This window comes from Saimiri boliviensis, chromosome 4 (assembly GCF_048565385.1).
Source record: "Saimiri boliviensis isolate mSaiBol1 chromosome 4, mSaiBol1.pri, whole genome shotgun sequence".
NCBI lineage: Eukaryota > Metazoa > Chordata > Mammalia > Primates > Cebidae > Saimiri > Saimiri boliviensis.
In genome coordinates, this window is record NC_133452.1 from 24,001,970 (window position 1) to 24,016,904 (window position 14,935).

At 34.3% G+C, this 14,935-nt stretch overlaps 1 protein-coding gene across 4 annotated transcripts in view; it reads left to right on the forward strand.

Moving 5' to 3' along the window:
- Positions 1 to 14,935, forward strand: part of SHPRH (SNF2 histone linker PHD RING helicase) — an 85,815-nt gene that overhangs the window by 43,395 nt on the left and 27,485 nt on the right. For 3 of the 4 annotated variants that reach the window (XR_012517161.1, XM_010337528.2, XM_074397315.1), the window contains exons 21-25: positions 188 to 413; positions 2,091 to 2,234; positions 3,326 to 3,427; positions 8,664 to 8,735; positions 11,296 to 11,484. Coding sequence is in view for 3 of the 4 variants with exons in the window: in XM_010337528.2 (XP_010335830.1) it covers positions 188 to 413; positions 2,091 to 2,234; positions 3,326 to 3,427; positions 8,664 to 8,735; positions 11,296 to 11,484 (733 nt within the window). In the remaining variant the exon portion in view is untranslated. Of the gene's footprint in view, positions 1 to 187; positions 414 to 2,090; positions 2,235 to 3,325; positions 3,428 to 8,663; positions 8,736 to 11,295; positions 11,517 to 14,935 lie in introns of all 4 variants that reach the window. The other variant, XM_074397316.1, reaches the window with a different exon arrangement.

Genomic DNA, 14,935 nt, shown 5'->3' on the forward strand with positions numbered 1-14,935 from the left:
TCAGCTTTTTCAGGGTTGTTTTTGGTTTTTCCAAAGACTTGCAGACATGTTCTTTTAGACCTCACATTGAAAGTTGTTGAAAAGTTACTGACCTTGCTTCTGTATTTGTTTTGCTAATATCACTCATTTACAGTGCTTCTTACTCACTGATAGCAATTAATGTCGTTTTGTTCTGGTATGTTTTCAGAGTCAAAGGCCAGACTGCAATATTTGAAGAGATGATAGAAGATGAAGAAGGACTGGTGGATGATCGAGTACCTACCACGACCCGGGGTCTCTGGGCAATAAGTGAGACAGAGCGATCTATGAAAGCAATACTATCATTTGCAAAATCACATAGATTTGATGTTGAATTTGTTGATGAAGGCAGCACTTCAATGGATCTCTTTGAAGCATGGAAGAAAGAATATAAGGTATAGTATTTTTAAATTTCCTTTCAATATTAAAAATTCTCCTTTTTCACAGGAATTTTAATTGCTACTTTTCTTTTTCTCTCTCTCTAGTTTTGTATACTCGTCTTTAGAGACTGAGGTGGCATTCGTTCTCTTTGCCTACAATTTAATTGTTGTAATAAAGGATAGAAAAGACCGTAATACTCAAAGACATTCTGTTTATTAAATTACTAAAAGGAAATCATTATTAAACTGAAACTTACATGAAACTTTTTGTTTAGCTGTGAAAGTGTTTCGTACTATTATTAGCTTTATCTTTCACTGCTATCGTATGAAATTAATGTTTTGTTTTATTTTTGTTCTGTGAATAACAGGCAAGCATCAACAACCTTAAAGATTAAGGAACATAGTAAATACTTCTCATCCTATAAGTCTGGAAACCATTCCAATGAATAAAGCACAATGTGCCCTTTCATATTTGTACTTTAATCATTCTATCATATTATAACTCTGTACTTGAGATTCCACAATTCATTAATTTTGAATTATTGTTTTATTTGGATTGGTTATCCATTGTCCTGCTTTACAGGTGAGATAGGCAGAGGAAGAAAAGAAGTGTTTCACTTATAATGTCATAATCTTATCCAATATTTTTTTAAAAGTTCTTTTTAAAATAGGATAAAAATTTTTTGCAGAAAGATAGTTATTTGTACTATCAGTTGATATGTCATAAATTGGGGAATACTTTTAAAATATTGAAATCATTGCTTCCTAATAATTTTTTTCTCACACATTACTCTTGTGAATAGAAAGCATATTAAGAGTTAATTACAGTAAGCCATGGAAGAAGACAGTGTTATGTATAATGTGCAGTTACCCCTATATTCTTTCTTTGGATTCAGTTTGACCACATGCCCTTTGTCCGGAGGAGAGCTTGTTGTGCAGTTCTCCCAGATCTTTGTACATTTTGTTCTGCATAACTTTACAGACCTTTTCATAGAAACGCAATTGAATGAGCTCCTACTATACATATCCACCAGATCTACCTCAAAATGTAAAGTTAGTGAAGAGAGGCTGTCAAAAAAATGCATGGTGATTGATACTATTTCTGTGAATTTCAGAAACATCTATAATAACTGAATTATTAATAATATGTTTCACATAGTGTAAGTTAAATGAAAGATGTAGAAGGATAAATACAATTCAGAATAGGGGTTTGGCCCATGGTTGGGTACTGAAAGAGGAATATATGAGGAAAGAAAGAATTGAGAAAGAACACACAGAGATTTTCCAAGGAATTCATATTATTCTTTCTCAAATTGGATGGTGCATATTTTAGTATTCTTGTTGCCATTTTATAAATAGATATGTGAAATATGTTATAATAAAAATATTTTTAATAAAATAAAACAGAGAAGAGATTCTGTCAGTCTAGCATTAGACTTTATAAAGATTTTTGGTCCTACCAAGAAATCTTTGTATTCTGTTCCTGAGAATCTAAAGAGGTAGCATCCTATAGAGATTTTTTTCATTCACATTTCATCCTAAAAATGACCCCAGGAACTACTTGTACTTTAGACACATAGAGAAAAAAAATATAAGATCTCATTGAAGACTTTTGCTTAAGGCACATCTTGGTGATTTTAACCGGTTTTAATTACATGCTTTACCACTGGTTTGTCTTTTCTGTTCCTTCAGTTGCTTCATGAATATTGGATGGCTCTGAGGAATCGTGTGTCTGCTGTTGATGAACTTGCAATGGCTACAGAACGACTAAGAGTGCGTGATCCTAGGGAGCCAAAGCCTAATCCGCCAGTTCTTCATATTATTGAACCACACGAGGTAATTGGCAAGTAAATCACAGAAAAGGGAACAGCAAGCAGATGTTATGGATATCCAAGACCCAAAGAAGAGGCAGAATCAGGGCACTCACTGATCTATAAGTGTGTATTTAGTCTTCATTTTTAATTCGACCCATGAAAAATTGTCTTTGTAGATAAAAAAAGTCAAAGATGAGGGATTTCATGTCTGTTACTTGCTTAGCATTCACTATTTTGATGCATTTTGTTTCTCTCCACGTTGCACATTCATCTATTTTTTATTTTAAACATTATAGGTGCTTAAAACCAATAAATATTCTCACTTTTTAGATTTTTTTCTATTAACCTCAGTTTTATCAGAACTAGAAAAATCTTCCTTAAGAAAAACTGAAACCTTTTCTTTTGCAGTTTCTTTTACTAATGACGAACTAACGTTAACAACTTACCTTCTAATAAATTTGTCTTTGTAACCCAGGTTTGAAAACATAACTCCAGCAATTTTTTAAATTCTCCATTAAAAGATATTATTTTCTTTATAATTCATTTTTATTCTTGATTTGTTTAGTGCTTTACGTCTGTTTCTGTACAGCTTGTAGAATATAACTTGGAAAAATTTAGATATAGTTACTATGTGTGAATTGTGAGTAAGTTTTTCTGAGAAAGTAAATTATTCTTGTTAGAGTGTTCCTTCTCTGTCTGCTATATTCTACCGGGGGAGCAGAGGAAGGAAGGGCAGAGAGATTCTTTTCTGGATTTCATGAAATCACTGAGGCTAGAGCAGCAAATCATTTGACATTTCTTTATCCCATGGATCTATTACTGAAAAACAATGGAACATAATAGAATTTGAGCTGATTTTTATCTGACTTCAGGTACACAGGGACACTTCCTATTTAAAAGAGCTCTACATTGAGTTGTGACTTTCATAAGGGAAAACTAAAAAGTCATTTGAAATATATTATCTAGTGTCCATTTTGAAAACTTGTGTTTTAGAATATAAGTAGGTTTTTTTTTAAAAAAAAGAATACAATTATATTATTGGAGAATTGCATATGTTTAACATAATTTAACTGTCTTTCTGAGAGAGAATAAAAAAATTTTTATTTTCTTTAGGTAGAACAAAATCGAATAAAACTACTAAATGATAAAGCCGTTGCTACATCACAGCTTCAGAAAAAACTTGGGCAGCTTCTTTACCTAACTAATTTGGAGAAGGTATTGTTTTTAAGACGTGCTACTTTTTCCTATGCTATATTATCATAAACCACTTTGGTGACTCTTTTCATAATTAATGGTGCACATTTTTTAAAAATAATATTTGTGTTGTATGAGTCAGAACACTACCTTTGTCTCTACAATAACTAGACAGATCCCAAAAGAATATTTTATCTATAGAAATTATGTTATGCATTAGATATAGAAAGCCTGCACTCTATAGTAGAGAACAATGTAAATGGACTGTAGTTCAAAGTCTCGAAGAGTAGAGGTATTACAGCGTATCTTGGTGAAAATGGCATAGTGCAATTTATACATATGCATTCATTCATAAATACAACAATATTTTTTAATTTGTTATTTGAAACTGAAATGTGTTAGGAAAGCTACTAAATCAGAGTACATGGTAATAAAGGTAGACGTTAAATATTAAGTGTAATTCAAGACACATGTTCTGAGTTGTGATCTAAGTATTATTTGAGCATTGATGAATTGATGAGTCATTGATTAAATATAATTCCATTTTATTGCAGGAATTTGTATATTAAGAGTTGGCAGAGCACCTTCTTGGGGCAAGATACCGTAGTAAATATTTGGATAGGGCAAGTGAAAACAAGCTACAAATTTGAATTGTTCCAAAAACTGGTCCAGCATATACGTGAATCAGTAAATCTCAAAGTGAAAAGTTAGACATTCCTTATAGATAAAATAGCATGGCGACGAGAAGACGGACTGAATCTAGACAGCCCAATTTTGAGTCGTGACTTCACTATTTTCTAGATATGTGAGATTACTTAAGTTATTCACCTTCCGTTGCATCATCTATAAAATGATATCGACACTACTTTATAGTATAGGATTCTCTTGAGGATTATGTGAGTTAATATATGTAAAATGCTAGAGTAGTTTCTGCTCTTTTAAGCACTTTCTGGGTTTTTGCTGCCATTAATATTATTAAGATTCTACTGTTATGATTAACAACACTGTTATTCTGAAAGATAGAAAATTTTAAAGTGTCATACAAAATGCTAACATTAAGAATGTAACACTTAGGAGAAATGTCTCAACATTGCTGGGCATGAGTTTTTTAAATGTAAGATTTCTATACTTTAAATATGGTAGTCAAAAGAAAAGACAGTTATCTGTTAATTGTACCTCATTTTTTATATGTTAAAATATTTTTTAAACCTAAAATTTTAAGGCTTTGAATAATCTACATAGGAAAATTCTATTTGGCTGTTAATAAAACTAAAAGCATATAATCCTTAATGATGGAAAATCAAATTACACAGGTGCCATTTTCTGCCAACAAGTGGACACAAATTTTTTAAATGATTATACACCCCAGTGGTGAAAAAGGGCAGTGAATGGATATGTTTTATGCATTATCAATGAAAATACAAATTTATATAAGCTTTTCCTAAAAGCACTTCAACAATTTGATGCAGGTTTAACATCTCAAATCCAAAATTTAAAATGTTCCAGTGAGCATTAACTTTGAGCATCACATCAACACTTAAAAAGTTTATGATTTTAGAGCATTCGAGATTATGGATTTTTGGATTTGGAATGCTCAACTTGTATTGAAAAAAGGGAAAAGGAAAAAAAAGGAAAAGGAAAACTGTACCACATAGATAAAACGAATTGGAATCTTATCAAATGGACATTATAGAACTGCAGAAATACAGTATCTGAAATCAAAAACTCATTGAATGGAGACCAGACACAGAAAAAGATTGTTTATGAACTCAAGTACAGTACAGTAGAAAATACCCAATTTGAAGTGGCATAGATACAAAAATAAAGAGCAAAATAGGGCAAAAGATATTGAGACAGTTGTTTAATATAGCATACTTGTAATTTCATAGATCTAGCATACTTGTAATTTAAGTTCAGGAGGAAAAGAGAATAGGACAGGAGCTTCAAGAGATAATGGCTGAGAATTTTTAAAACTGATAAAAGACAATATGACAAATGTCTTACAGATTCAAGAAGTTCAGAAACCCTAAGCAGAATAAGTAAACAAAAACAAAAATACTGCCTAGGTGTATATTATAGTCAAACTCCTGGAGACCAAAAATAATGGAAGATAAAAATTTTAAAAGTTGAGAGATAAAACACTTAATATTTACAAAAGAGCACTAATAAAACTGGTGGCTACATAGAGATGTTTTTCTTTTCACCTTTAAAAATGTTTCACTGTTTTACATAGTTTCTCTCTGTAACCAGTTGATGTTAGAACATCTTCAAAATGCTTAAAAAAAAAAAAAAAGTCAACCTAGAATACTATACTTACAGAAAAATTTCCTTTTTTTAAAAAAAAGGAAAATAAAGATATTTTCAGACAAACACAAACTGGAAGAATTCATTTCCAGTAAACCCACATCACAATAAATACTAAAGGAACTTCTTTGGACTGAAGGAAAATTATTTCAGATTGAAGGATGGAACATACGGTAAGGAATGAAGAGCAGAAGCTATGTAGATAAATATGCAAGGATATTGACTTATTTAAAAGCAGCAATGCTGTTCTATGGGTTATACAACATATGTAGAACTAAAATATATGTTAGTAGCACGAAGGAGGTAAGCAGAGGTAAACTATTATAAGATTCTTCCAGAGAAATGAACAAAAAGTCCATAAAGATATTGAACATTTGAACACTAATGAACAAATATGACCTAATTGACACAGACCACTCAACAACTGCAGAATACATATTTTTTAGGTGTATATGGAACATTTATCAAAATAGACCTTATGCTAATTCAAAAAGCAGCTCTTAAAATTTTCAGAGGATTAAAAGTATGCAAGAGTGTGATTTCTGACTGAAGAAGAATTTAAACCAGAAATCCGTAATGGAAATATAACTAGATAAATCCCTAAAAGTTTAGAAATTGACAACATACTTCTGAGTGACCCATGGATCAAAGAAGAAGTCAAAATGGAGATTCAAAAATACTCTGAACTGTGTGAAAGTAAAAGTATGTGACGGTGCTTACAGGAAAATTTATAAATTGTTTAAGTTAAAGATCTACGAATTACCATGCGTTGAAAAAATTCAGCCCACTACCTTTTTTTGTAAGTAGAGTTTTATTGGAATATGGTCACACTCATTCATTTACCTATTGTCTGTGGCTACGTTCATGCTATAGTAGTGAAGCTGACTAGTTAAAATACAGACCATGTGTCCCACAAGGCCTAAAATATTTATAATCTCACCATATGTATAAATTTCAGTTCTTTATTGACATATTGGGAAAGAAGAGCTATTGTGAATTATGGTAGATTGTTTACAAAGTGCTACAGCAATGATCTTTCATGTGTACATTCCTATAAGCAGTCTCCATCTATACTGACTCTGTCTTAGTCAGATAACTTTTGTTTGACCTTCTGACATGCAGAGACCTAAAAAGTCCATGCACTTTGGGGTACTCCCATTCTTGCTGTCCTTTGGAACTCCATGAGACTGCCTGAAAAAAAAACCCAGTTTACCTTCTTAAGCAGCAGAGCCCCAGCTCAGCTCAGCCCTCCACACAGACCAGATAGCATACCAACTGCTAGACATGAGCATGAGACCATTATAGACCATCCAACCCTAGCCAACTCAGCCCATCCCCAAATCACCTGTAATATCATGGGAAATGCATGTTTGTTTTAATCCACTAAAATTTTGGGTGATTTATTATACGTGAAAAGGAAAACTGGACAACATAGATAAAATGAATTGGAATCTACATGGTGGCATCAAATGGACATCATAGAACTGCAAATATATATATATATATATATATATATTTTATTGATTTATCAGAGGAAAGAATAATTCAGTTGTTCAATTTGTTGAAATGTCTACATAACTTTGTTTTAGTTAGCAGAATTGTTTTTAACCTTTAGAGTTGCTGAATCCATGCACAATTTAGATATTTATTTATTTACTATTTATAAGCCAAATGATAGATTTTATTTATTTATTTATTTATTTATTCATTTTTAAGACAGAGTCTCGCTCCATTGCCAGGCTCCAGGCTGGAGTGCAGTGGCGGGATCTTGGCTCACTACAACCTCCACCTCCCAGGTTCAAGCAGTTCTCCTACCTCAGCCTCCCAGTGGATGGGACTACAGGTGTGCGCCGCCACACCCAGCTAATTTTTGTATTTTTAGTAGAGACAGGGTTTCTCCATATTGGCCAGGATGGTCTCAATCTCTTGACCTCATGATCCACCCGCCTTGGCCTCCTCCCAAAGTGCTGTGATTACGGGCATGAGCCACCGCGCCCAGCCTAAATGATATAGAATTTTTAATTGCTTATTTGGTTAGTCAAACCTCAGACAAAAAAATTTAGTGATCTTTTATTCTAATTTATTTTCCTTTATGTTTTCCTCAGTTTTAAAACCTGTCCACTTGGTTGGGGACTTTTTTGAAACTCTTTCAGTTTTTATAATACTAAGGAGAGTTCGAAAAGCTATTGTTTTTGATATAATTTTTGGTTATAAAGAGGTCTGAAATCAGTAATGTTTCTGTTTCCCAGTTATTTGCTTTATATGAGTTTAGGAAAAGGATGCTGAGAAGAAGCCTGTTAATAAGGAGTTACATTATATAAATCAATGCTGACTCTTTCAATATCTATGCTTTTATGCCAAGTAGATATGCAGATTAAGTACAAGTTTTTTCAAAAACATTAAGGAGCTCTTATTTCAAAATTCTAAATTGTATATTTTTAAGTAATCTGTATATTTTAATAACAAAATTTAGCCTAAAAATAAAACTTTAAAAATCTAGCTGTCATAGTTTGCTTTTAATTTTGCCTTCTACTGTAATCAAGATATGCTAATACTATAGTTTAAGCTACAGGTTAAGTGTGCCTTATCTGAAATGGTTAGAACCAGAAGTGTTTCAGATTTCAGACTTCTTCAAATTCTAGAATACTTGCATTATACCAGTTAATCATCCCAAATCTGAAAATCTGTTATCTGAAATTTCAGATTTCAGGTTTTGGATTAGGGATATTCAACCTGTATGATTAAAATTGTTTTTATTTTTTTGTTCACTCCTTGAATAAATGGTATTTGTAAGTCCCAGGAATAATAAGGTAATATAGAGATTAATGCATCATCTAAATTGATAGATTATGAAAATTGTAATTGCCAGTATTCACTTCTGTGAGTTGCAAAACATGTATCAGGTTTTATATGTAAAAATGTAACTAATATTTTTTAATTCTTTTTTGGATAGTCTCAAGACAAAACATCAGAAGGTATTAATCCAGAACCTTGTCCAATCTGTGCTCGACAGCTGGGAAAACAGGTGAAGTTATGATAAACATCACACGCATTTATAAAATAACCTTACAGTTTCCCAAGGGTTCTACATAAAATATTTTTTTCTTTCTCTGATTTTTCTCAAGACTAGTTTCTGTGAAAGGCAAGTATTACCATCATCTTAAAGGTAACACCTGAGGTTAGGTAACATTCTTAGGGATAGAGGTCTGAGCAACATTTTTCTTAAATGGAAAGTGAAAAAATATTTCTAAAATGACCCCATCTTTTTCATTAAAGATAAATAGTTTCAAACATTGTTTCTAGTCACAAGATTGTGTCCATTTATTTGACTTCATCAGGTAACATAGTTATTCAATAATTACATGGAAATGTGGCATAACACACATACATTTACTTAAGGTATTACATTAATATAGAATCATACTTCTTGGCAGTTTTCATATCTCATAATACTTGTACTTTAGAGTGCAAATTAATCTCTCCTAGGGAAATTTTCATGTGATTTTGGTAGACCACTATATTAAATATATTTCTTTGTGAATATTAGTACACATAGTGTCTGTAAACATGGTGGAACCATATTCTCCTCTAGGAGAATTGCAATTTACGAAAATACAAGTTTCTGCTTTCTAAGCTAAATACATATATATATATATATATATATCAGAATATTCATTGCTTTTGAAAATTTGAAAGATAAGCCTATTACTGTTGAAGAAGTAGAAATATTCTTGGCTGTTTTTTCTGTGGAACTGAGAGTTGAAAGGTAAATATATGCATTCTATATTCTGACCAGTAATAATCAAGAAGAAAGTACCTTTTGCTTTCCAAGATTGGTGGAGAAGGTGAGATCACAAGAACACTTCATTTGGTAATGTATCTTAAAGGTAGAGATATTACATTGGAAACTGAGCAGAATAGTAGTGTACAAATGCTGGTGACATCTGACAGAAAGTAGTCTCTTTTGCTTTCAGTTTTGATAAGATTCATGCAACTGGACTGTCTCAGACATTTTATTTCATCTTAAACATTTTCAGTTTTTAAAGTTCTTCCATATACATTGTTCATTTAAGTCTAGCATAACCTAGGTTTCCTACGCTTAAAAGACCATACCGGATTTTAATAATAGTAGCAAAACTACTTTTCAAGCTCCGTTCATACTCACAATGTATAGTAGCTGTATATGTTTTTCCCTTTTTGCCTCCTCAGTTCTCCTCTTCTTCTAATTTATAGCTATTAAATAGGAATCTGTCAGAGATAACCTCTGTGTACCAGCTGATGCCTCTGGAGGCATTGCCATTTGTTTCTTCTGTTTGGGTCAGTCAGCTTCCTGTCACTCCTAGTGCTCAGGCGCCAGGTATCTCACTGGTTCTTCACCGTTGTACATGTAGGTGGACCTGTCTAGCTGTTTAGTTGGTCCTTTTTGAGCACCAGTGAGTCACAAAACTGCTTTTCAATAGAGTAACCCAGTGGCGCTAGAGGTTCATAAAGTGCAATGGACTGCTGCTCTGTGTCATACAAAATGCGGATAAAATAGCTCTTCAATTTCATTAGTCTCAACTCCTGTGGACTCTGGCAGAGGTGCAGCTAAAAAACAGTAGGAATAGTATAGCCAATAACAGGCAAAGTAGTGGTTTTAAAACCAAGCTTATATACCTCAATTTCCTCTTTCTTTCATTCTGAGTTCTTTTCCAAAGAGCATGTTAGTTGGTCCTGCGAAGAACCTTGAGTGGGCCAGCCATATGCTTTCTTTCCATACATGTCCAAATCCTGAAAACAAAAATAGCTTAAGGATTTAGGAGCTTTGTCACTCAAAACAACAGTTTTTCATACTGTCTTTACCAGGTGAAAAAGGTTAAATATACATTTATAAGATGCCATGGCTTTTAGAACTTACACCTAAACTAAATCTGTTGCTCCTTTACGTCTCTCATTGCCAAAGAGGGCCAAAGTCTCCATGGTGTGTTGCAGAGATTCAGAGTGGATTATTTTATTTTTCCCGAAATATGACAAGGGGTTTCTTAAAATTTTCTTTTTGTTTTTTTGTATTTTTTTTTAAAAAACTACCCAGAACCACTTTTAAAATAAATTCGAGATACTAACTAGCTAGCCTATATTGTTTTCTATATAAGTGCTTTAATGTGTGAAACTATGCTTTTTGAATTAAGTAGAACATATTGAGTATGATATTATCTCCAAAATAATGTTATTCTGAGTCCCTCTGTTATATATATTGTTAGAGTGCTGAAGGACTAATTTGCACTTTTCCCAGATACAGAAATGAGAACACCAGCTTCCTACAAAGTAGTGATGGCTATCATACTCACTATTTGGATAAACAGAACCGAAGACTATGAAAGCTTACTTTGGAATAAAAAACAATTAATTTAAAAGCACAACTTAGCTTTATAACAGAGAATATTAATGTCATGAAATCTTTAGGAAGAAAAATGATGACTTCCTTCTCCTTTTAGTATACTTACAAATCGAAAGGCATCTTTGATAGCACTAAGGCTTTTTTTGATAGAATTGAAAGGCATCTTTAATAGTGGTGCTAAAGCTTGTTCTATGTGTTTTCTTTTTAGTGGGCAGTACTGACCTGTGGTCACTGTTTCTGTAATGAATGCATTTCTATAATTGTCGAACAATACAGCGTGGGATCTCACAGAAGCTCCATTAAGTGTGCAATCTGCCGCCAGACCACATCTCACAAAGAAATATCGTATGTCTTCACATCAGAGAAAGCAAGCCAGGAAGAGGACATCCCTGTGAAGGTAAAGTAGGTCAGGAACACGCAGAAGCATAGGTAAGGCGATATAATAGGAAGCAGTATCTGATTAAGAAACCATGAATATCACAACAAGCTTGGCACAGTGGATAGGTGGATACCACTGTTGTCCATAGATATACTGCCTGAAAGCCTCCGCTTAACCATCTAAGTTTTAATTGGGGGAGGAACACAGAACATTTATTCAAACATGGTTAGCAATAGTCATGCACACTGTGGCTAAAATGTAACATCTTAAAATTCCAGTTTCCTATCATCCTCTCTCTATAGTATTTCTATCCACCACAAGTAGATAGAGGTCTGGTTAAATGTAAAGAAAGAGTTTTCCTCATTCTTTTGCTCAACCCTGCATATAAGATGTGTCCAACTAAACAGAAGGAAAAAGTAAATTGGTTAATGAAGACAGTAACAAGAATTTAAACAGCATGGATTGATATTTCGGGGTGCAGCCAAATTTTGGCATTATTTTTCTAATTTTTTTTCCATGCTTCATTCAGAATTTTTTTTTTTTTTTAATTGCATTTTAGGTTTTGGGGTACGTGTGATGAACATGCAAGATTGTTGCATAGGTACACACATGGCAGTGTGCTTTGCTTCCTTCCGTCCCCTCACCTGTATCTGTCATTTCTCCCCATGCTATCTCTTCCCACCTCCCCACCCCCCGGCCCCTCCCCCATTTCCCCCCAACGGATCCCAGTGTGTAGTGCTCCCCTCCCTGTGTCCATGTGTTCTCATTGTTCAACACCCGCCTATGAGTGAGAATATACGGTGTTTGATTTTCTGCTCTTGTGTCAGTTTCCTGAGAATAATGGTTTCCAGGTTCATCCATGTCCCTACAAAGGACGTGAACTCATCGTTTTTGATGGCTGCATAATATTCCATGGTGTATATGTACCACATTTTCCCTATCCAGTCTATCATCGTTGGGCATTTGGGTTGGTTCCAGGTCTTTGCTATTGTAAACAGTGCTGCAATGAACATTCGTGTGCATGTGTCCTTGTAGTAGAATGATTTATAATCCTTTGGATATATACCCAGTAATGGGATTGCCGGGTCAAATGGGATTTCTATTTTTAGGTCCTTGAGGAATCGCCACACTGTCTTCCACAATGGTTGAATTAATTTACATTCCCACCAACAGTGTAAAAGTGTTCCTGTTTCTCCACATCCTCTCCAGCATCTGTTGTTTCCCGATTTTTTAATGATCGCCATTCTAACTGGTGTAAGATGGTATCTCAATGTGGTTTTGATTTGCATTTCTCTGATGACCAGTGATGATGAGCATTTTTTCATATGTTTGTTGGCCTCCCGTATGTCTTCTTTTGTAAAGTATCTGTTCATATCCTTTGCCCATTTTTGAATGGGCTTGTTTGTTTTTTTCTTGTAGATCTGCTTTAGTTCTTTGTAAATTCTGGATATCAGCCCCTTGTCAGATGGGTAGACTGCAAAAATTTTTTCCCATTCTGTTGGTTGCCGATTCACTCTACTGACTGTTTGTTTTGCCGTGCAGAAGCTGTGGAGTTTGATTAGGTCCCAATTTGTCTATTTTGGCTTTTGTTGCCATTGCTTTTGGCGTTTTGGTCATGAAGTCCTTGCCTACACCTATGTCCTGAATGGTTTTGCCTAGATTTTCCTCTAAGGTTTTTATGGTATTAGGTCTGATGTTTAAGTCTTTAATCCATCTGGAGTTAATTTTGGTGTAAGGTGTCAGGAAGGGGTCCTGTTTCTGCTTTCTGCACATGGCTAGCCAGTTTTCCCAACACCATTTATTAAACAGGGAATACTTTCCCCATTGCTTGTTTTTGTCAGGTTTGTCGAAGATCAGATGGTTGTGGGTATGTTGTATTTCCTGTGAGGCCTCTGTTCTGTTCCATTGGTCTATATCTCTGTTTTGGTACCAGTACCATGCTGTTTTGATTACCGTAGCCTTGTAGTATAGTTTGAAGTCTGGTAGTGTGATGCCTCCTGCTTTGTTGTTTTTGCTTAGAATTGACTTGGCTATGTGGGCTTTCTTTAGGTTCCACATGAAGTTTAAGGTGTTTTTTTTTTTTTTCCCAGTTCTGTGAAGAAGGTCATTGGTAGCTTGATGGGAATAGCGTTGAATCTGTAAATTACTTTGGGCAGTATGGCCATTTTCATGATGTTGATTCTTCCTAACCATGAACATGGAATGTTTCTCCATCTGTTTGTATCCTCTCTTATTTCGTTGAGCAATGGCTTGTAGTTCTCCTTGAAGAGGTCCTTTACGTTCCTTGTTAGTTGTATTCCTAGGTACTTTATTCTCTTTATAGCAATTGTGAATGGCAGTTCGTTCTTGATTTGGCTCTCTTGAAGTCTATTACTGGTGTGTAGGAATGCTTGTGATTTTTGCACGTTGATTTTGTATCCGGAGACTTTGCTGAAGTTGTTTATCAGTTTCAGGAGATTTTGGGCTGAGATGATGGGGTCTTCCAGATATACAATCATGTCATCTGCAAATAGAGACAATTTGATTTCCTCCTTTCCAATTTGGATACCCTTTAGTTCTTTTTCTTGCCTGATTGCTCTGGCTAGAACTTCCAGTACTATATTGAATAGGAGTGGTGAGAGAGGGCATCCTTGTCTAGTGCCAGATTTCAAAGGGAATGCTTCCAGTTTTTGCCCATTCAGTATGATATTGGCTGTTGGTTTGTCGTAAATAGCTTTTATTGTTTTGAGATACGTTCCGTCAATACCTAGTTTATTGAGGGTTTTTAGCATAAAGGGTTGTTGAATTTTGTCAAAAGCCTTCTCTGCATCAATCGAGATAATCATGTGGTTTTTGTCTTTGGTTCTGTTTATGTGGTGGATTACGTTTATGGACTTGCGTATGTTGAACCAGCCTTGCATCCCCGGGATGAATCCTACTTGATCATGGTGGATGAGCTTTTTGATATGCTGTTGCAATCGGTTTGCCAGTATTTTATTGAAGATTTTTGCATCTATGTTCATCATGGATATTGGCCTGAAATTTTCTTTTCTTGTTGAGTCTCTGCCAGGTTTTGGTATCAGGATGATGTTTGTCTCGTAAAATGATTTGGGAAGGATTCCCTCTTTTTGGATTGTCTGGAATAGTTTCAGAAGGAATGGTATCAGCTCCTCCTTGTATGTCTGGTAGAATTCAGCTGTGAACCCATCTGGACCTGGGCTTTTTTTGGGTGGTAGGCTCTTTATTGCTGCCTCAACTTCAGACCATGTTATTGGTCTATTCAGGGTTTCGGCTTCTTCCAGGTTTAGGCTTGGGAGGATGCAGGTGTCCAGGAATTTATCCATTTCTTCCAGGTTTACTAGTTTATGTGCATAGAGTTGTTTGTAATAATCTCTGATGATGGTTTGGATTTCTGTGGAATCTGTGGTGATATCACCTTTATCGTTGTTTATTGCATCAATTTGGTTATTCTCTATTTTCTTTTTTATTA